The sequence below is a fragment of the Thalassophryne amazonica genome, chromosome 10 (genome assembly GCF_902500255.1).
Source record: "Thalassophryne amazonica chromosome 10, fThaAma1.1, whole genome shotgun sequence".
Classification (NCBI taxonomy): Eukaryota; Metazoa; Chordata; class Actinopteri; order Batrachoidiformes; family Batrachoididae; genus Thalassophryne; species Thalassophryne amazonica.
The window spans coordinates 63,439,894-63,462,371 of NC_047112.1; the positions used below are offsets into that span (position 1 = coordinate 63,439,894).

General features: G+C 42.3%; 1 protein-coding gene across 1 annotated transcript in view; it reads left to right on the forward strand.

The window, feature by feature from the left end:
- LOC117518877 (serine/threonine-protein kinase Nek7-like) overlaps nucleotides 1-22,478 on the forward strand; it is a 268,541-nt gene that overhangs the window by 116,898 nt on the left and 129,165 nt on the right. Inside the window, 2 exon segments of the mRNA XM_034180120.1 lie at nucleotides 17,100-17,240; nucleotides 20,885-20,947. Of these exon segments, the coding sequence (XP_034036011.1) occupies nucleotides 17,100-17,240; nucleotides 20,885-20,947 (204 nt within the window).

A 22,478-nucleotide genomic window follows, 5' to 3' on the forward strand; every position in this document is an offset into this window, starting at 1 on the left:
GTCCCATCTTATCTTAGGGACCTCGTAGTACCATATTACCCCATTAGAGCGCTTCGCTCTCAGACTGTGGGCTTACTTGTGGTTCCTAGGGTTTGTAAGAGTAGAATGGGAGGCAGAGCCTTCAGCTTTCAGGCTCCTTTCCTGTGGAACCAGCTCCCAATTCAGATCAGGGAGACAGATACCCTCTCTACTTTTAAGATTAGGCTTAAAACTTTCCTTTTCGCTAAGGCTTATAGTTAGGGCTGGATCGGGTGACCCTGGACCATCCCTTGGTTATGTTGCTTTAGACGTAGACTGTGGGGGGGTTCCCATGATGCACTGTTTCTTTCTCTTTTTGCTCCGTATGCATCACTCTGCATTTAATCATTAGTGATCGATCTCTGCCCCCCTTCTCGGCATGTCTTTTTCCTGGTTCTTTCCCTCAGCCCCAACCAGTCTCAGCAGAAGACTGCCCCTCCCTGAGCCTGGTTCTGCTGGAGGTTTCTTCCTGTTAAAAGGGAGTTTTTCCTTCCCACTGTGGCCAAGTGCTTGCTCATAGGGGGTCGTTTTGACCGTTGGGGTTTTTCATAATTATTGTATGGCCTTGCCTTACAATATGGAGCGCCTTGGGGCAACTGTTTGTTGTGATTTGGCGCTATATAAGAAAAAAGTTGATTGATTGATTGATTGATTGAATATTGACTTAATCTGCCTGGGTGGAGATCAGGGTGCGTAGCAATATGTCAGATGTCCAACTCTTCAGTCATGTCATTCCTTTTATTGTGCTGGCCAGTAGATGGCAGTAGAGACCAGTATATGGCAGCACAGACCCTGAAAACTTGCTAAAACAAATATTCCAAGTAATCCGTGTCTGCTACGTTTAATCTGTGTGGAATTTAATAAATGCAAACCAAATTTCAGACATATATACTACTCTGGAACAAAGAGGACAAACAGTGTTGTAAAGGACAATAAGCAGGATGTTAAAGAGCAAACTAAAGTTTCCTACAGAATGACATGAACAGGAAACGATCGCAGCTCACACAACCTGAGCTTCCTTCTGGCATTTTTACATAAAAAAAAAACACAACAGCATGTCTATACATCCAGAGAATATATTCACGAGAGTTTTAGCCACAATATACAAAGTGTTTAATGCTGCAGCGGTTAAATTGCAGCCTGATCAGAGCCTCTCAATTGCATTTCTCCTGTTGTGAAACTTTACCCATAATGCACTGCAGCTTGTGTGTCCAAACACTAAAACCTTCAAAATTAGTGCATTACTTTAAACTAAAACTTACAGCTGATATTTTCACTTTATGAAATGCCATATGTGACATTAATTTAAATAACTTGTCTGGAATTAGTTTTGTTAATAATTTTAACCATAAGTTAAAACTGTATGCCTGTTGATGACTTGCGTGATATGCTGGCGAGTCTTTATGGTGTAAAGAGAAATGATCTTTTTTCCCCCCTCTCTCGCTTCCTTTCTCTCCTTTCACCAGCTCTCCTCTGCCTGCAGAGGATAGAGCCATCTGTCTGCTACGAAACATTAAACAGGCAGGTACTAAAATCTTTGATTTCAGACTTAACAAATGTTTTTAACTGTTAAGCTTTATTCAACCTTATATATCATTATGGTGATGCATCAACTCCTCAACTTAGACTGAACTCGAAGCTAGACTGCCTAATGTCTTAGCTTCACATTTGACAGTCAGTAGACAGACTTGTGGATAGTTTAAACTCAGTGCTTAAAACTACACTCGACATGATTGCACCACCTGTGTTAAAACTGCGCTCCCCAAAATCACAGTCACCTCGGTTCAGTGATTATCTGCGTGACCTCAAGCATAAAGCAAGAGGTCTAGAACGGAAATGGTGTCGTTCAAAATTAGAAGTATTTCACCTTGCGTGGCATGATGCTATCTTAGACTATAATCATGCACTATTGGCTACAATTGGCTACGGACCTACTACTCTGATTTGATCAACAAAAACAAGCATAACTCAAAGTTCTTGTTCGACACGGTGGCACCACATGCATGGACAACCACCTGTAGTTCGCTCTCCTTTTACAGCACAAGATTTCCTGGATTACTTTGGGAAGAAAATAGAAGACATCAGGTTAAACATATCCCGGCATGCCTTAACCCAGCCACTACACCCTGCTATTGAGGTGGGCACCACTACTGAGGTATTACCTAGATTTGCAGAATTTGATAGTATCTCACTAGGCATGCTGACAAAACTCTTAATGTCAACAAAAAGCACAACCTGTTTATTTGATCCTATACCAACAAAACTGTTTAAGGAGCTGTGGCCCACTCTTGGGCCACACACACACACACACACACACACACACACACACACACACACACACACACACACACACACACACACACACACACACACACACACACACACACACACACAGACACACAGACACACACACACACACACACACACACACACACACACACACACACACACACACACACACACATATACTCATATACACTCATATACACTCATATACACTCATATATCCTTCTGCTCCCCCCACCCACAAAGCCCTCCCACCCCAAAACAAGACAAATAAACTGCAGGGCGGGGAATGGAAATTTTTTCTTGTTTAATTTTTCAATGCTATCTTTGTTATAAGGTGTGGTGACACCAAATTCGCTGCACACATCAGTGGTCCCCTGCTAGTCATACTATGGCGCTAAGTTTGGAAAAAGTAATTTTAAAAAATTTTGGAGAATTTTTTATTGTTTAATTTACAATAGCATCAATATCATAAGGTGTAGTGACACAAAATTTACTGCACACAGCAGCACCCCACTGTTGTATGCAGTAAATTTTGTGTCACTACACCTTATTACTTTGATGCTATTGAAAGTTTAATCAGTGGAAAATTCTCACATTTTTTTTAAACATACTTTTTTCCAAAACTGAGTTCTGTAGTATAATCAGCAGGGCACCACTGTTGTGTGCAGTAAATTTTGTGTCACTATCTCCTCAATCCCATCGTCACGTCTTCCGAAGAGGAAGCAGAGACTGGGGACTCAGAGGCAGACTCATCCATTACGCAGGCCGAAGTCACCGAGGTGGTTAGAAAGCTCCTCGGTGGCAAGGCTCCTGGGGTGGATGAAATCCGTCCTGAGTACCTTAAGTCTCTGGATGTTGTGGGACTGTCTTGGCTGACACGCCTCTGTAACATCGTGTGGCGATTGGGGACAGTGCCTCTGGATTGGCAGACGAGGTGGTGGTCCCTCTGTTTAAGATGGGGGACAGGAGGGTGTGTTCCAACTATAGGGGGATCACACTCCTCAGCCTCCCCGGTAAGGTCTGTTCCAGAGTACTGGAGAGGAGAATTCGACCGATGGTTGAACCTCGGATTCAGGAGGAGCAGTGTGGTTTTCGTCCTGGTCACGGCACACTGGACCAGCTCTACACGCTCCATCGGGTGTTCGAGGGTTCATGGGAGTTCGCCCATCCAGTCCACATGTGTTTTGTGGATCTGGAGAAGGCGTTCGACCGTGTCCCTCGGGGCACCCTGTGGGGGGTGCTCCGGGAGTACGGGGTCCGGGGTCCTTTGCTAAGGGCTATCCGGTCCCTGTACGACTGCAGCAGGAGCTTGGTTCGCATTGCTGGTAGTAAGTCAAACCTGTTTCCAGTGCACGTTGGCCTCCACCAGGGCTGCCCTTTGTCACCGGTTCTGTTCATTATTTTTATGGACAGAATTTCTAGGCGCAGCCAGGGTGTAGAGGGGGTCTGGTTCGGGAACCACAGAATCTCGTCTCTGCTGTTTGCAGACGATGTGGTTCTGTTGGCTTCGTCAAATCAGGACCTTCAGCGTGCACTGGGGCAGTTGGCAGCCGAGTGTGAAGCGTCCGGGATGAAAATCAGCACCTCCAAATACGAGGCCATGGTTCTCGATCGGAAAAAGGTGCTTTGCCCTCTTCAGGTCGGTGGAGTGTCCTTGCCTCAAGTGGAGGAGTTTAAGTATCTTGGGGTCTTGTTCACGAGTGAGGGACGGATGGAGCGTGAGATCGATAGACGGATCAGTGCAGCATCTGCAGTGATGCGGTCACTGTATCAGACTGTCGTGGTGAAGAGAGAGCTGAGTAGGGGGGCAGAGCTCTCGATTTACCGATCGATCTACGTTCCGATCCTCACCTATGGTCATGAGATTTGGCTCATGACCGAAAGAACGAGATTGCGAGTACAAGCGGGCGAGATGAGTTTCCTCCACAGGGTGGCTGGGCACTCCCTTAGAGATAGGGTGAGCAGCTCGGTCACTCGGGAGGAGCTTGGAGTCGAGCCGCTGCTCCTCCACGTCGAAGGAGTCAGTTGAGGTGGCTTGGGCATCTTTTCCGGATGCCCCCTGGACGCCTCGCTGGACGCCTCGCTGGAGAGGTGCTCCGGGCACGTCCCATTGGGAGGAGGCCCCGGGGAAGACCCAGGACACGCTGGAGGGACTACATCTCTCGGCTGGCTTGGGAACGCCTTGGGGTTCCCCCAGAGGAGCTGGGGGAGGTGTGTGTGGATCGGGAGGTCTGGGCGGCTTTGCTTAAGGTGCTGCCCCCGCGACCCAACTCCGGAAAAAGCGGAAGAAAATGGATGGATGGATGGAAAAAATTTCCACCCCTGCCCCCCCCTTCAATTTAGTTGTATGTTTTGGGGTGTGAGGGCTTTGTGGGTGGGGGAAGCAGAAGGATATATGTGTGTGTTGTGTTCTGTTTCTTGTAAAATGAAAAGTTATAAATAAAGTACATAATTTTTTTAATTACCTTTTTCCAAACAGAGTGCTGTAGTATAACCAGCAGGACCCCACTGTTGTGTGCAGTGACTTTCATTACATCTTACCTTATTACATTGATGCTACAAATTTAAACAATAAAAAATTCTCCAAGGTTTTTCACAATATTTTCCCAAACTGAGCTCTGTAGTATAATAAACAGAATGCCACTGATGTGTGCAGTGAATTTGGTGATATCACTCCTTATTACAATGATTTATTCAATAATTTTCTGGTGTCTTTTTTTCATGTTTGCACTTTGTAGACTGTCCCCAAGCTTCAGTTTTTCTGTCGCCTGCCCCGTCAGATCAGTGTTATTTTTTTCAGCTCAGAGGACAGCTTATATGGATAAGGTTGTAGCTTGTTGTCTACCTTCCTGAGGTTTACAAACTAGTGTTGTTTGTTTTTCTACAACTTTTCTCTTAAGATCTATAAGATCTATAAGCTCTCATAGTTTGTGAAACAGGCAAGGTGCCAGTGCACTCAGTGCCGCTTCTTGTTTTGTACATGTTATTTTGTTTTGGGTGCTCTACTTTTGTTCTGAATTAAAGGTCTGCCGTCTTCTTGATACTGACCGGATATGGTTTGAATGTCTCTGCTCTGCAGTAAGAGAGTCGTGTCAATCCTATTGAGGCTTTGCATGTGATGTTACAGGTCACGTGCAGGGCGGTGCCACCACAGCTGAAGGTTAAGTTTAGCTGGTCACAATACATTTGGCTGTGTAAACAAACCATCTCAACTCGTCTTTCCTCTGTTTCTCACCATTTTTTTTCCATCATTACACCATGGGTACGGTTAGAAATACTAAAATATAAAAGCGCCACTAAGGCATTACTCATTTTGTTACAGAAGCGGCCGCAGAGCGATGGAAAAAAGTGAGAGTTGGCTGAGTTTTCTTCCACAATCCCGCAGCAGCATACACAAAATTCAGTAATGTTAATCAAGGATGTTATCACTAAGGGTACGGCTATAAATACTAAAATAAAAAAATGTTCCACTAAGACATTGCTCGTTTCGTTACAGAAGCAGCAGTGGGGCAATGAAAACAAAAGAGTGACACTCTGCTGGGTGTTCATCCACAGCAGTGTACACAAAATCCAATAAAGTTAATAACGAACAATATCACTAAGGGTAGGATTACAAACAGTAAAATAAAAAAAAAAAAAAAAAAAAAAAAAAAATGCGACTCGTCACGAAAATGTTACTCATTTTGTGACCGACGGAACAACGAACAAAGAAAGTGAGAGCTGGGTTTTGCTCCACAGCAACGTACACAAAATCCAATAAAGTTAATGAACATTATCGCTAAGTACTACTATAAATATGTCAGTCTGCAATCCTCAGTGAATTTATTAAGTCCTTAGCGTGCTGAGCGAGGTTAGCATGCTGAGTGTTCTTAGGCTACACGTGTGGTGATAATATGCAGCTTCTTGGAGTGAACGTTCCAGATCTTAGCGTCATTTACCCAGCTTGTGCTGAAGAACTTGTAGCTGTCCACACTCTTGTGGGTTTTCATTGTTTGTAAAGGTGTATGATGAAGGATTCTCCACGAGGTACACCATGATGTTGCTGAACTTCAAAGCTGGCAGTGTTGCTCCAGGTACAGTCACCAACAAAAAAAACATGCTGTACATGCTGTGTACAGGTCAGAAGCACCCAAAATGGAAAATTTTCTCCTTCTACTGTTGTAATTCAGTGCCAGAAAGATGCCTGGTATGTTTGCTGACTCCACTCAGGTTCAGACACGATTAGTTTATCTCTAAGCTTGTCCCACATTTCATAGTAAGTATGTTGTTTCTCATGTAAACAATGCTGGAAGCACTGCGCTTGGCCGGCAACATGGCTATGGGGAGTGGCCTGGAAGTGTCCCATCAGGCCGCTCCCCTGTTGGTTTGCTATGCTGCCCGGTGGCTCTGGGGGCTGCCTTTCCTGGCCCCCGTGCCCTTCCGCTGCCCCTTTTCTCCTGGTTCCCCCGGGAACCTGCATCCTGGACCCACTTCCGTCGGTGTTCGCGGCCGGCCGCGTGGCTTCTGACGTGCCGGAGTGGTCCATGTCATATGGTAAGGTTCTGTACTCTTGTCTTGGTCCAACACACCAGCCACAGTAGTGATCAGATATTTAGCTGTGATCTGGGTCTTTGTGTGTGGATGGTCGCGTGTTTGTGGCCGTCACCACAATTCGGTTTTTGGGTGCTCTTAAGAGGATTAACACTACGGTGTTCTGGATTAGGTTATGGATGCTCACTAATTAGACAACAGACTGTTGCTTTCACTGTTTGTTCATGTGTGGTTGTTTGTCATCATGGTATGTTGTATGGTTGGGGCCCCGTCTCCTTGGTGTCTCAAGTCACAGTTATTGTCTTCACCACTTTTCTCTCGTTCTTGTCTGTCTTTGTCATTGTTTTGGTGGTCAGCCCTTCCTGATAGAAGCTGTCGGTTGGCTTTGAGTAGGATGTTGTAGGCTGATCCTGAAGGGCGGATGGGGGTCTCACACACACACACACACACACACACACACACACACACACACACACACACACACACACACACACACACACACACACACACACACACACACACACACACACACACACACACACACACACACACACACACACACACACACACCACATTCACTTATGCACTACATACCTTCCGTCTTGCAAGAATAAATTGTATATATGGTATTAATGTTCATAAATGGTTCTGCCAGTGTGACATTTACCATTACAATATATGCAGACAGGGGAGAAAAAAAAAGCTGCAAGTGAAGCAAACAAGTGCGATAACACTCCTTTCTACTGTGTTTCAGTGTTCAGGGGCCTCATGTACAATGGCTGCCTACGCACAAAAATGTGGCACGTCTGTCTCCACGCTAATGTTGGGATGTGTCAAAAGTGAAATGACTGGAAATGTACAGCGCGCCACTCAAAAATCATGGCTGACGTATGCATGTTTCTACAGCTATTGTTCCACTGCTGACACATAGTGTTCATGCTGGGACACTGTTAATATTGTGAAAGTAAAGTCATCAGAGTGATGTCCACACCGGAGACACACGTATGAACAATTAACACACCCAGGTGTTTGTAATTATATGGGTGGAGATAAAAGCTTGCGCAATGTGATGAAATAAAATGACTAACAATGGCTGCATTGTCATTGTTAGAGGACCTTGCAAATGGTTGGCAAAATGTTGTCAATTTCACCTGGGTTACTTGATCACTTCCTTGTCTGTTAGTCAGTGCTGGTTACTTGTGAATGCTCCTGTTTTGCATTTGTTTTTGCACAGTGATTTTGAACACCTCTGTGAGTATGCTTCAAGAACCCTGTATCTTTATGTGACATTTTGGTTTTTCATATCTAGCTTCTTTTACTCTGTGGATTTTTGTCATCACTCGGGCATGTTCACATTTAAGACTATTTTGGACTTTTTGGGGAATTTGGGGATCTGAATAAATCTCTTTGTGTTTGACACCTTACCCTTTTTAAATTTTCTGTCTGCATAATTGGGTTCACCTTAACTCAGATTCAGCCTGACCCTAACAATTATTCATTTTATTATTATTATGTTTCTTCATGGTGAAACTAGGGTTAGGTATCAAAAACTGGTTATTTTCAAGAATCGTTAAGAAATGAACATCAGTAGCCTTTTTGCTAACGATTCCCTTATCGGTCCTTCAGAGCGGCCATTGGTTTTAAGGGTGTTTATCGGGAAAATGATCATTTCTCTACATTGATCGCAGACCCTGCAGTGCTGCTTCATTGGTTCTCTGCTTTGCTGCTTTTCAGAATTTAATTAATTAATTAATTAATTAATTAAATTAGCTTATAATGCGCCAAATCACAGCAAAAGCCTTCTCAAGGCGCCTTACATAAAACAAGTCAACATAAAATTGAATAAATAATTAAAAATTAATAAAAAAAAATTAAAATACATAAATAAAACAGAAGTAAAAGAATAAAACAAATAAAAATAAAAACTATCCATAAGAAAGAGAATAAAAATAGGTTTTGATCCTTGACTTAAAAATGTCCAAGGACTCAGACTGCCTCACGGTCGCAGGAAGACTGTTCCACAGGATGGGTGCACGATACGAAAAGGCTCTTTGACCTGCTGACTTCTTCTTCACCCTGGGAACACAGAGAAGTCCCGCATCCTGCGACCGCAAAGCCCGGGCCGGCACGTAGAGTTCCACCAGAGTTCAGAAGCGGCAAGTCGCCTTCTTAACCTCCTCAAAGCCATTTAAAGATGTCAATCATGAGTCACTTGTGTGTGGATTAAAAACACTAACTGGGAATCTTGTTTTGTTGCGGGCAAGAAACGAGAATCGTCCTCCTTTCTGTTTGCACAGTTACAAACGCTGCGCCTCTCTCTGCTGAGTCATTAGAAAGATAGAGTCTGGTCGGAATTAATAACTTCAAAGCTAATTGCCGTTTTAAATCAAATGACACCTCTTTCCAAACATTGCGTTAGAGACAACAAACTACAACAGACCAAAACTTTTTTTTTTCTCCCAAAATGAGAGGACCTCCGTTCTTTATGAATTACATTGATCCTCACGTGCAGCGCAGCTGGCTGCAAGAGCTCAGTTCAGAGGCTATGGAGTTATCTTTGTCTCATTAATATCTGAAAGGAAATGCTTTTGACAAAAACTACAGATTTTGTTTATTTTTATTTATGTCCAGAGATCTAGGATCCACCATGTACAGATTTTATTTATGTCCAGAGATCAAGGATCCACTGACCAATTTCATATTTATTTACTTTAAGACTCAATAAACTGTTGTTGACATAGAAAACCTGTAAAGCCTACTTTTAGTAAATGGTAAATGGACTGCATTTATATAGCACTTTTCCATCTGCATCAGACGCTCAAAGCACTTTACAATAATGCCACACATAATATTCAAAGTCAGTACACAGAAAATTCCAAGGAGGTCTTGATAAAGGAATCGATAAAGAATCCAATCAGTAAACGGAATCCATAATGGCATTGATATCGATAAAAGCTTATCAATACCTATCCCTAACTAGAGCTTCTTAACAAGCCCTTGTTTGTCCTATGTTCAGTATTTGTCAATAAATGTGTGTATAGTTGTGATGTCACACACTGTCAGCTGCGGCGCATTCAGTGTGTGTGCACTGCTTCCACTTCATGTTTATTTGGTTTGACAGGGTACCAAATAAAATATCCATGCATATCTCCACTTCATTTACTCCACTTCAAATGTAGCTCACACTCTGTTAAAATCCTTTTCTTTCCATGGTCATTCCAGATGGGTAGGGGAGTCCCCAGGTCCCAGGGCCTATTGAAATACATTTGCATATTTAAATAGGGGCGTGGACAGACAGGGAGAAGTTTGATACTTTTGCATGTGTGCGCAATTCCACGTTCAGTGTGATGTACAACAGGAACATGCTTGGATCCATGCGTACTCGCACTTTGTTACATCTGAATATTTTTGTGCTTACGCCAGTTTCTGGCTTTTGGCGTACGCCATGTTTCAGTAGGAAATCCATGCAAGTCTTCGTACATGAGGCCCCAGGAGTTTAATTTTTGACCTTCTTTTCTTTTGGACTGCTTCCGCTCTGTCTTTAGTTACTTGCCCCAGAGCCTGTCCCGCGGCCATTTTGGCAGATGAACTGGTAACATGTGGCGTTCTGATATCTGTCACCTTGTGTTTGCTCTGGCCAACGCCTTGTACAAGTTTACAAAAACGCTGAAAAGGTCGTACAACCCGCTCTGTACTTTTGTCATGCATTGTATCCAAGGGGCTCATTTCTGGTTTATTTATCTTTTTTATTGTGGAAGATGAGTGTTGCGGTTTGCACAGCTAGTCATGTGGTGCAAACAGGGCAGGAGTTTGAGGAACCATTGGTGTTGCCAGGCTGTCACTGATTTGACTTGGCATAGATGGAAGATGGACACAAGATTCAAGTCAACATGAAGATAATCAGATGGTAGTATTTAATTGCTGCATTTGTGCAGTATCTTTATCTATCCTTTGAGAACTATTTTTTGCAAATTTTCACACCCCTGCAGGGAGTTCAGAGGGTTTTTCTGTTTAACAATAACACCTATGGAACTGGCGAGGGATTTGGCAGCTTCCCAGAAAGGAAGGTGTGTTTTCAAGGGTTTATTAATTATATATTGGGAACTGCAGTTTCGTTTGAACCTCTGTGTGATATCGTGGGATTTGACCACTTCAGGGGACAGCCTGCACAAACACAGCATCACTTCTAACGGAAAAATGGTGTGCTTTGTTTTTGGCTGCAGTCACTGAAGCAGTCACAAAATATGCAGGTTTTTTTCGGTTCCCAGTGGAGAACGAGAAGACGAGGCAAATGGGAAAGGTTGTGTCGGTAGGTTTTAGCCCACACACCTTGACAGAGTAGTTGCTTCTCTTGCCGGCACAACCGCCTTGATGTGTTTGAGCTCCAGGTCCTAAACAAACTCTCTTTGCATTTTCACCCTTTTTGCCATGTAATTTGACAAAAAACTAAGAGAAAGTGCCATGTTTCTGATGGGGACAGATGAGGGCTGTACCTGGAAGTAGAATTATGGTCTTTCATTTTACTCCTTTAGCGCATACCCTCAAATGAGACTACGGTACCCAACTGGATCATTTTATATCCTGAGGGCAGCATAGTAGCCAAGGGGTTCAACCACTTGTTTCTAAAGCAGAAGGTTCCAGGTTCAAGACCATGATTCTCCATGTAATGTGGCATTGCTTCAGGAAGGGCATTCGGCATTTAAAAACCCCTGCCAAATCAACGTGCAGATCCATATCGGATGTGCTGTGGCGACCCCGTGTAAAAAGGGAGAAGCTGAAAGTACTTGCTTATTTTACATCCAATTTTTTTTTTTTAAATATGGTTTAATAAAAATGTTTTACACAAATTTATTGCATCCAGCTGTTGCTGCCAATTCCTGTCTATGGTACAAATTGAGGCATTATGATTTGTTCATTGATGTGTTAACTGGCTGTTCAGGATTTAGCACTTTTGTGATGGAAAAATATTTGCACCCCCAAACTGCTGGGCATCCTTTTGAGAACTATGTAAATCAACAGAAACTCTGACTTTCAGCTTATTTAGGCTTTGGAGTTCCAGCTGTTACAGGTGCTGTGCACATTCTTCAAGACCTTTCACAGCATGACACATCAGCCTAATGCCAGTTAGATCTTCTGCAGTTTTGATTAGCCGGTGATCAAAACAATCTGTAGAGGCCTGTCTTCACCACAGTTTGACTCACATCCCATAGCCCTCATCCTTTTTTCTTCTTTTCAATAATATGGAGATTTTTGTGCTTCATTGGCAAGTCCGTGTTAGCCACAAAATATCTGTAGTCATTCGATTTTTGTTCTCCTTAGCCCTGTGTTCTTGCATGCCTGTATGTTTGGCATGGGACTAAATATCATTCTATTATTTTTTTAAATATAAAATAATGGCACCATTAGAGGTGTTTCCGTATTTCATGTTTTTTTGGTAAATGGACTGCATTTATATAGCGCTTTTCAATCTGCATGAGCAGCTCAAAGCGATTTACAGTGATGCTTCACATTCACCCATTCAGACACACACAAACACACACACACACACACCAATGTCAGGGTGCTGCCATGCAAAGCGCTCACAATGCATCGGGAGCAACTAGGGAGTTAAGGACCTTTCCCAAGGGCCCTTAGATGATTTCCAGTCTGGTTGGGCTTTGAACTGAGGGTCCTCTGGTCTGAAGCCCAACGCTTAACCTCTAGACCATCACCTCCCCTTTTTGCTATAAATGATGCAAATATTTACTTGCGTGGTTAGTTGTACCCACAAGGATACGGTATATGCTGTGCAAAAAGTGTCTGTGTCAGAATGACAAAGACACATTGTTTACATTGTGAGCTGCAAAGCAAAGGCCTGGTTAATGGAGGATCTGGATGGCCTTGCAGTTAAATAATAAATTAAAGAATTTTTTAGGATATTTCTTCTCTTGGCTGTTGGGCAGGGGTGATGATCAAGTGGTTAAATGCACTTGTTTCCCATGTGGAGGGTTCCCGGTTCAAGGCCACTCTTTCCCACTCTCCATGTAATGTGAAGTTGCATTAGCAGGTTCATGCTTATGGCTAACGCTAGCTCACAGATCTGGCAACTTGCTACCGACAGATTGTTTGCTGTTGTGATGCTCTTCCAATCTCTACATGGTTGTATTTTTCTTTTTTTCTGTTTAACCCTTGTTTTGGTTTTTAAGTGCATCTACTGTGAATCCTATTTAACTGCAGTCCTCCCGTTGTGAATCGCTAGCGGTTAGCTTGCGTTAGCTACGTCGACTCCTCGCCCTCTTTCATTCCTATTTTTACCAGTCTAATACTACTTTTAGTTTTTCCGCGTAACTGCTGTGAATTTTAGCTCATTATTTTACTACTCCATAAATCTTTGGAGTGGTTAGCTTGTGTTACCTATGTCTACACCCCTCCCAATTCTTTAATACTTCTGTTAGTTTTTCAGTGTACTGGATGCACCGATCCACAACTTTTCACTTATGATCCCGATACCTAAATTTGGATATCTGCCAAATAACGATACTGATACTTTTCCATTCTGATACCAGAGGTCTGTTTGCTTTAATATTATTATCATTATTGTTGATTTCATATGAGGATTTTCTTACAAAAGAAGATCTGAAAGTTCAGGTACAATTTGCCAGAAGGTGTATCTAAGATGAAAGCCTAGATTTGATGTTTTGGTGAAAGAATTAAGTACTTTTATTTTTTATAGACTTTTATAGCCTTACTTTTATAGACTTAAAGAGAAAAGTCAGCACTATGTTGTTCTGTCTCTCCTCAATTTTCAATTTCAGTGGAGCTTTACTGATATGGGATACATATGTTTACATTGTCAAAGCAAGCATTACAGAGTAAAAATTAAGTCCTTTCTCCCTCTCTGTCTCTGTCTTTGCTTGTCGCTCTCCCTCTCTCTGTCTCTTTCTGTCTCTCTCTCTCGCTCCCTCTCACTCGCTTTCTCTCTCCCTCTGTCTCTCTCTTTTTCTTTCTCTCTCACTGTTTGTCTCCCCTTTCTCCCTTTCAGCGGACAGAATCTGTTCGCTGTCCTCCTCGGCTGCACACTGAGCTGGCTTTTCACAGACTCGATACAGTGAAGCAGCTAACTTTTTACCACACATTTTCAGTAACAATTCAGTTAATTTTTCAGAAAATCCGTGCTCGACGAACAGACAATTTGAACCCAACAGATGGGCAGAAATTTCCCGCTCACCGGAGCTAGAACACTGCGGAAGAAAGCTCTCTCAAACAGCCCAGCTTCAAAATCTTCCCTCTCCCCTCCTCCCACTCGGCAGTAAACAAGCAGAGAGCAAACAACAGCATTTGAGAGGATTCACAGTGGCTTTTCTCCGGCATCTGAAAATGCCGCGGGTTGGATTGGTATTTTCCAATACATGAATTACGTCGTTATTGGAACACGATACCGACCCGGGATCGGATCGGCCCCATCCCTACATTGTACACCACTGTACACTTTACGTAAATCCTGTGTGATGCTGGCAGATAGGGTGGCTGTTTGAGAGAGCTGTGTCCGTAAACTAGAACAGCTTCTTAGCTCAGTGGAGATAGATGCTACGGGCACTCCAGTTGAGGTTAGTGTTGGGTCGGCGAGCATGCCCATTAGCAGCAGCCTACAAACGCTGACTGTGGAGGATGGCTTTCGGACTGTGGTTAGGCGGAGGAAGTCATGTAGGGCTTGGTGCCCGGGTGTGGTACCCCGATTACACTCGCCACTGTGAACTGTGAACTGGTTTTCTCCCTTGGATATGCCTGTTGTGAGTTCTTTGAGCCCACGGGTGACATCTACTCCTATCTTCAGGCTGAAACGGCAGGCTTTAGTGATAGGGGATTATATCACCCACCAAGTCAGGTTACAGACACCGGCTGACATTAAATGTATTCCTGGGCCAGAGCTCCTGACATTGCCTCCCATCTTAGGGTGCTGAAGCTGCAGAAGGGTAGACAGACAAAGGAACATGACACAAGATACAGTAACATAGTAATTCACGTCGGTGCCAGTGATGTCAGGATGAAGCACTCAGAGGTCACAAAAATGGACATAGAGAGGACTTGTGACCTTGCCAGAAAAATGTGTTGGCATTGATTAATTGTCTCCGGTCCCCTCCCCTCCCGTGGTAATGATGAGGCATTTAGCATGTTGACATTGTTAAATTGGTGGCTGGCATAGTTGTGTAGATATAGTTGTGTAGTTTTGTTGTCCATAAAAATCATAGAGGGATATGCTTTGTAAATTTAATACCCGTTACTACATTGAATGACATTGAAATTGAGGATGGCCTGTTGGCTGTTCCAGCAATATCAAATATTTCATGTCTGCCATCTAAAACCCACGTGGAGTGTCTCAAACCTAAACCTACTTCCAGGCATCTTATATATACTATTCTGGAACCACTCCTAAATCGAAACAGTCCAACTGTCAACCCCACTAAGGTCCTTAGTCGAGGTCTAATTAGCATAAGATCACTGTCCTCAAAGTCATTGCTGATTAACGATCTAATTATGGATCATCACGTAGATATGATTGGGTTATGTAAAACCTGGCAAAAATCTACAGCTGTCCTTCCCTAAAATGAGACCTGCCCACTGGCGTACACATTTAGTCACATTCCTCATGATGCGAAGCAAGGCGGCGGTGTTGCTCTTATTTATAATTCTAGGTTTCGCTTATTACCTGTTGGGGATCACAAATATAATCAGAATCGGAATCACCTTTATTGTCATTGCACAGCAATCAGCACAATGAAATTTGCTTGTGCATCCTCAAATAACTTGTTTGAACCTCTGATTCTCCGCTCTGCCCATGATGCTATGTATCTTGGAATCAACTCCACTTTCCATGTTTAGCAGATGAGAACAACCCCAAGAAAATCATCCCAACTGTGAAGCATGATGGTGGAAACATCATACTCTGGAGGTGCTCTTCTGCAAAGGGGACAGGACGACTGCACCGTATTGAAGGGAGGATGGATGGGGTCATGTATTGCGAGATTTTGGCAAACAACCTCCTTCCCTCAGTAAGAGCATTGAAGATGGGTCATGGCTGGGTCTTCCTGCATGACAGTGACCCCAAACACACAGCCAGGGCAACTAAGCAGGGGCTCCGTAAGAAGCATTTCAAGGTCCTGGAGTGGCCAAGCCAGTCTCCAGACCTGAACTCAATAGAAGATCTTTGGAGGGAGTTGAAACTCCAAACCTGAAAGATTTGGAGAAGATCTGTATGGAGGAGTGGACCAAAATCCCTGTTGCAGTGTGTGAAAACTTGGTCAAGAACAACAGGAAATGTCTGACCTCTGTAATGGCAGACAAATGTTTCTGTACCAATTGTTAAGCTCTGTTTTTCTAGGTGGTCAAATACTTATTTTATGCAATAAAATGCAAATTAATTATTTAAAAATCATACAATGTGATTTACTGTTTTTTTTTAGATTCTGTCTCTCACAGTTGAAGTGTGCTTACGCTAAAAATCACAGACCTCTTCATTCTTTGTAGGTGGGAAAACCTGCAAAACTGACAGGGGGTCAAATACTTATTTTCCCCACTGTAACTCGTAATCTACTTTGTTACTTTTAGTACTTTTTCAAGGAGTAATCAGTAATTGGGTTACTTTTTCAAAGTAACTGTGGCAACACTAGTCCCAGGACTCAGCGGCCAAAACTTCCAATGCAAACCCTGCATAAGAGGTATCCGGTGTAAAACCTGTGCCAAATAAACAAGCAGATCCACCTCAGATCTGCTGTTGTGGCCCACAGTGAAACAAGGGAGAAGCCAAAGGAAATGACTTCCTCTTTTAATTGGTTGTTTCTTTTAGAACAGTGGTTCATTCATCACCGTCCTCCTGGAACTTCCATTTTATTTTTGTTTCAGCGACTGAAGTGATCCTCCAGTGGTTTGAGTTGATGGATAGTCGGTTTCGTAAATGTTTCTGAAACAATAGACTGGTCTTGAAAAACAGTCACTCTGTTTTCCATAAAAAAAATTTAATTAACTGTGCTGGTTGAGTAAATATGGCCAGTGGTTACTGCAGCAAAAGTTTTTTTGCTTAATGTATGGAGGCTGTTTTTAATATTGGGCAAAACATGGCAAACTACAAAAAATGTAGGCACTAATATGTTTTAATAATAAAAATAATGTTTTATTAAAGCTGTATCAGAATAGGTATAGCGTTATTTTTTCAGTGGGTCATTTTGTTCATGGTGTGCATGCAAAAGTCTTTATTGCTTTGTGTTTGTTTGTTTTTTTACTTTCAGAAACCACTGCAGCCAGATATGGGCCATAATTCACTGGCTAACTTTCAGATTGAAAAGAAGATTGGTCGTGGGCAGTTCAGTGAGGTGTACCGGGCAAGGTACCTGCTAGATAACACGTCCGTGGCCCTGAAGAAAGTTCAGGTAAGTTAAAGGAATGAGATTCTGTTATTGGCTTTTAAAATTGTTCATGGACTTGCACCTCCCAATTGGGCTGACCTGGTCAAGCCCTACGTACCATCTCGGGCCCTGCGCTCACAGGGTGCAGGACTTTTGTGTTTTGTGTTCCCAGAGTGAATAAAAAGGTCTGCCGGTCACAGAACTTTCTCCTACCGTGCCCCATCTTTGTCGAATGATCTCCCGGCACATGTACGGCAGTCAGATAATGTGGAGACTGTTAAATCAAGACTGAAAACTCATTTGTTTTCCTTGTTTTGTCATTAGTTTTATTGTGTTATTATGTGTTTTTATTCTTGTGCTCTTTTATGTTTTGTCTTTTTATTGTGTTTTTAACTTTTACTCTCTGTTTTCGGTATTGTGTTGTGTAAAGCGCCTTGAGTCGATCTCATTGTGAGTTGGCACTATAGAAATTATTAAATTTGAGTTACATACACTGATGAAAAATAGATGTACATATATCGCCTCCTGGCTTTTAATTATGAACTTCATCACTATCATTTTTATGTTGTAATGAATGCCATCTCAGGCAGCCCACTTATCAGTCAAAAACATTAAAACTCAAATTCAGGGTTTTCAGTTATTGCTAATTTTGATGATAAATTTTGATAAAGTATTTGGCAGTTTTTATTTATTGATTTATTATTGAGTAATCTGGTTGTACTCCGAATTACTAAACACTGCTTTGAGCACAGATGATCTGGCTTTGTTTCTTCTACTTTCCAGTCTTTCTGCAACACATTTACTGCACAAACAACTTTCACTCCTGGCATGTTTCAGATGCATTTCAGAAACATGCTTATGCTCTACTTCAGTTCAGACGTGCACCAGATATACAGTATGTTTGACAGATGCAATTTCTGGTATATATCTGACTGACCAGTCGGGCAGCATTTTTCATGTGACTAGAGAGACAGGTTGAGTGTATAGTTAACAAGTGAAATGGCCAATTTTTCATTCATGTCATTCAGTCTGGACTAAACTGTACGCTTTGTCTGTTACAGCACAACAAAATAGGAGTCTGTCTGTCCGGGATAAACTCCCAAACTGTAATATGGAGCCCTAAAAACTATTTACGAGGTCTGTTAGAAAAGTATCCGACCTTTTTATTTTTTCAAAAACCAAAAGCAAAAGCGCCTTCGTGTTGAAGCCTCATAGGACATGTTGTGATATGCCCACCTCTTCCACCATTCGGAAGATTCAGATGGCTTTCGGTGGCTTTTCAGTCGTGTGACTATCCGAGAAATTGTGGACATCAGCTTCGTGCCGATGAATTTCGCCGCCACTCTTTTCATGGCAAAATCTTCTGTCACAGTGGACTGTGCCGAAACAGTGCTGATGTCCACCTCTTCCGCAATTTCTCGGATAGTCACACGACGGTCCTGCATCACCACAGCGTTCACTTTAGAAATGATCTGGTCATTTCAGCATGTTGATGGCCGCCCGAAGCGCGGCGCACTCGCCACCATTGTGCGGCTGTCTTTAAACCGGTTGTACCGCTCCTTAATCTGTGTGATGCCCATAGGATTGCCACCGAAAGCCGTCTGAATAATCCGAATGGTTTCCACCTGGCTGTCACCCAGTTTCTGGCAGAATTTGATGCAGTCGCGCTGCTCCAGTCGTTCCGCCATTTCCTTGCAAAGAAAAAACGATGAGAGACTACACCCATCCTCACACAGAGGCTGCTTACAAGCACGAAGGTTCAAGGTTGGCTCATGCGAGCACACGTGATTCTGATCCATCAGGTTTTTGAAAAAATAAAAAGGTCGGATACTTTTCTAACAGACCTCGTATATTCTGAATCCTTATGACATGGGGAACAAACTGGTACCATTTTTTAAAAGTTGAACGTAACCAAAAAAATTAATACTTCAATCTATTCCCTTTATCTATTTATCTTTTATCTAATTACTGTAATTACTGGGCAGCCGGGCCAAGCTGCACTGGTTGCCCAGGTGTATAGATCTATTGACCTGTAATCATGGAATTACTGGGCAACCAGGGCCATAAAAGATAAATAGACAATTTTGCCCGAGCAAAAAGAACTTTCACTTTGATTCTTTATAGTTACTGGACTAATGCTTTAATCTATTCTCTTTGATTCTATTCTCTATGATTTATTGATATTTACATTTACTGTTACCTATCTTTTGTGTGTAATTTTGTCATAATTTTGATTGCAAAACAAAGTCTGCATGAAGGACTTCAAATGTGTTTGTCTTTTAACCAAATATTTCCACTTAGCTTGGGGAGTCCACCTCTTATAGTTCTGCTGGACAAACTTTAGCCCATTAAATATTACATTTGTAAGACATCAGCATTACAGAAACAAAATTGTTTTGATTAAAATGATTGCCATTTGGCCTATGTCTAAAACAGATTAACCTGGGCAGCGCTGGGTACCCTAGCTAGTTAATAATAAACATTGGGGGGGTGGGGGTGGGGGGGTAAGAAAAATGTTAAACCAAATAAACAGACAGACATCCATAATAAACATAATTAAAATGGATAGTGAAGGAAAGCATTTAAGTATGTAGAGTACTCACCCATTGCAGAGGCACACATATTGAGGACAAAAAAAAAAAAGAAATCAAAAACAAAGCACTAAGTGACAGTATGAAAATGTGCGGAGGATGGAACAGAAACGTGTTAGTTGTGTTATGTCACAGATCTGCACCCAGTGTTTTTAAGGGATAAGAGGTCATAAGCTCAGTCAGAGTGACTGTTGCTTGAGTTGTTCACTAACTCGAAGGTCAGCGACTCTGTTGCTGTTCTATTTGCTGTTTACTGAAATGTTTCACTTACAAAGTAAACACATTCTGGATGAACACTGAATCGGACTGTTTCACATGCTGTGTGAGTGATGTAGAATCTTTGGACAGCCATTCTATTTCCTGTTTTTGCTCTGGCTTGTAGGATGGTCGGTACATGCTCCCTTTTTGTCAGTCAGTGCAGTATATGTGGTCACACACTGTGCAATAACTCCATGTATAAACTAGTTTGAGACAGAAAAATTTGCCTCAGTGATTTTTATTATTGCAAATCAAGTGAACTAGTTATGGTTTTCCAAATCACCTCTGACATGAGGAGGAAAGTGGAGCAGAAATCTGCAGAGACAGACAACATGCCTGACATCTCATCAAATGCTGCTATTCACCTGTATATAGTACAGCATGTACGCTTAAAATGGATTTCATTTTAACAGTTGCTAAAATAACTTTTTTCTATAATGTGCTATTTGACTGTCCATCTGTCTGTAAGATATGATGCTGCAGCTATCTAGCTTGCTGTACTGAACACACACACACACACACACACACACACACACACACACACACACACACACACACACACACACACACACACACACACACACACACACACACACACACACACACACACACACACACACACACACACACACACAGAGAGCACAATGGAGACTTGTGCTCGGCACTCTGATGTAAAATGCCTGCAGTCACTCCAGCATCACCTCAAGAACCATGTTTTTGTTTGGCATTTCCTGTTTTCTCTAAATCTATCCATCACACCACTTTTTGAATATGTTATAACACCTTCTCTGTCCTTTCCTCTTTTTGATCTCTTGATAGATATTTGATTTGATGGATGCCAAAGCTCGGCAAGATTGCATCAAAGAGATAGATCTCCTTAAGGTAAGGAACCAGAGAAGTAGGAGACGGCATCATGCGCTGTCCTCTGTTCTCTTAAGGTGCCTCAGCTGAGACCTTCCACCACAGGAAAACAATTGATCTGCACAAGGCAGCTTGGAGTTTGTGTGTGTGTGTGTGTGTGTGTGTGTGTGTGTGTGTGTGTGTGTGTGTGTGTGTGTGTGTGTGTGTGTGTGTGTGTGTGTGTGTGTGTGTGTGTGTGTGTGTGTACGTGTTCACACTTCTTTCTGTGGTTAGGAATTCACAAGTGTGTCTATGAGGATGTGAGTGCACATGTGACTGGTGACGTTGTGCAGCGCTGTCTCCTCTGAGCATGTGTGCCTGACAGCACCTGTGTGCGGGTCCGTAACAACCACCCAGGTTGTGTTATGTTGAAAACCAGAGCAACAGTACCTCAGTACAGACATTTAGCAGGTCTCCTCATGTGTCTCTTGATGTTTTCTCTTTCTACTTGTTGTCAGTGGTTTAGTTTATCACACTGTGTAAAACGTGTCAGCTGTACTGTGCTCAAATGGTAATGAACAAACTAATGACAGCTCCAATAACTCCCCCTGTCTGTAAGATCTTAAAGGGGTGTCAGATGTGTGCGTTTGTGGTTTGTTTGTGTCTGTTCCTGTGTTCCTGTAATCATTTTCTCCATATATGCAGTCTATCTGTGCATGTGCGCTGTAGGCAGTGTACATACACCCTTACACACACATTAAGGATTACCAGAAAACAAAACCAATTAATTTGTGTCACTCATACACTTAAGTGATGCTTCCCAGCCTCTTTGGACCAGTCATAGACTGGGATCCTTCGAGGCAGGCAAAGCCTGGGTGTAAGCTGTAAACTGATACTAGGTGAGTGACTCCACATTGTGAGATAACTGGGTTTTTGTCTTTGGCCTTCAACCCCTGTCACACTCAGCCACATTTTACTATGTCTGCAAAAATTGAGTGAAAAATAACTTTAATATTTTATTGAAATAAAACTGTTTAGATTAGGGATGCACCGATACCACTTTTTTCCAAACTGAGTACGAGTACATACATTTGAGTTCTCGTCCATACCGTGTACTAAGAAAACTTAATGATACCACTACAGTTTTATGATGACTTTGAAAACATGTTTTATTCATCAGTTCTTCCTTACTTTTTGACTGTAACTGCTACCAATATCATTAGCTTTGTTTTTATTTACAAACATTTCACTTAAATCATGTAACTTCACTTTTTGACTACAACAAATTGTCCTTTAACATCAATCATGTCTTTCTTAATAGCATGACACTGCCAGACATCTCACTGAACTTTAACCTGTGGACTTCAGCACTACAAAATATACACCAGGAACAAAACTGAAAAGCCTTTTTTGAAAATATGAGGGGCAGATTCATTTTGATGAAATTAAGTTTCTGTGTATTATCAGCTGTGAGACTGTTTCTGTTTTTATTGATAATGCGTGACACTGAGCTAAACAGCCTTTTACGCTCATACACATATACGCTCAACATACACAAATACAAACTGTAAGT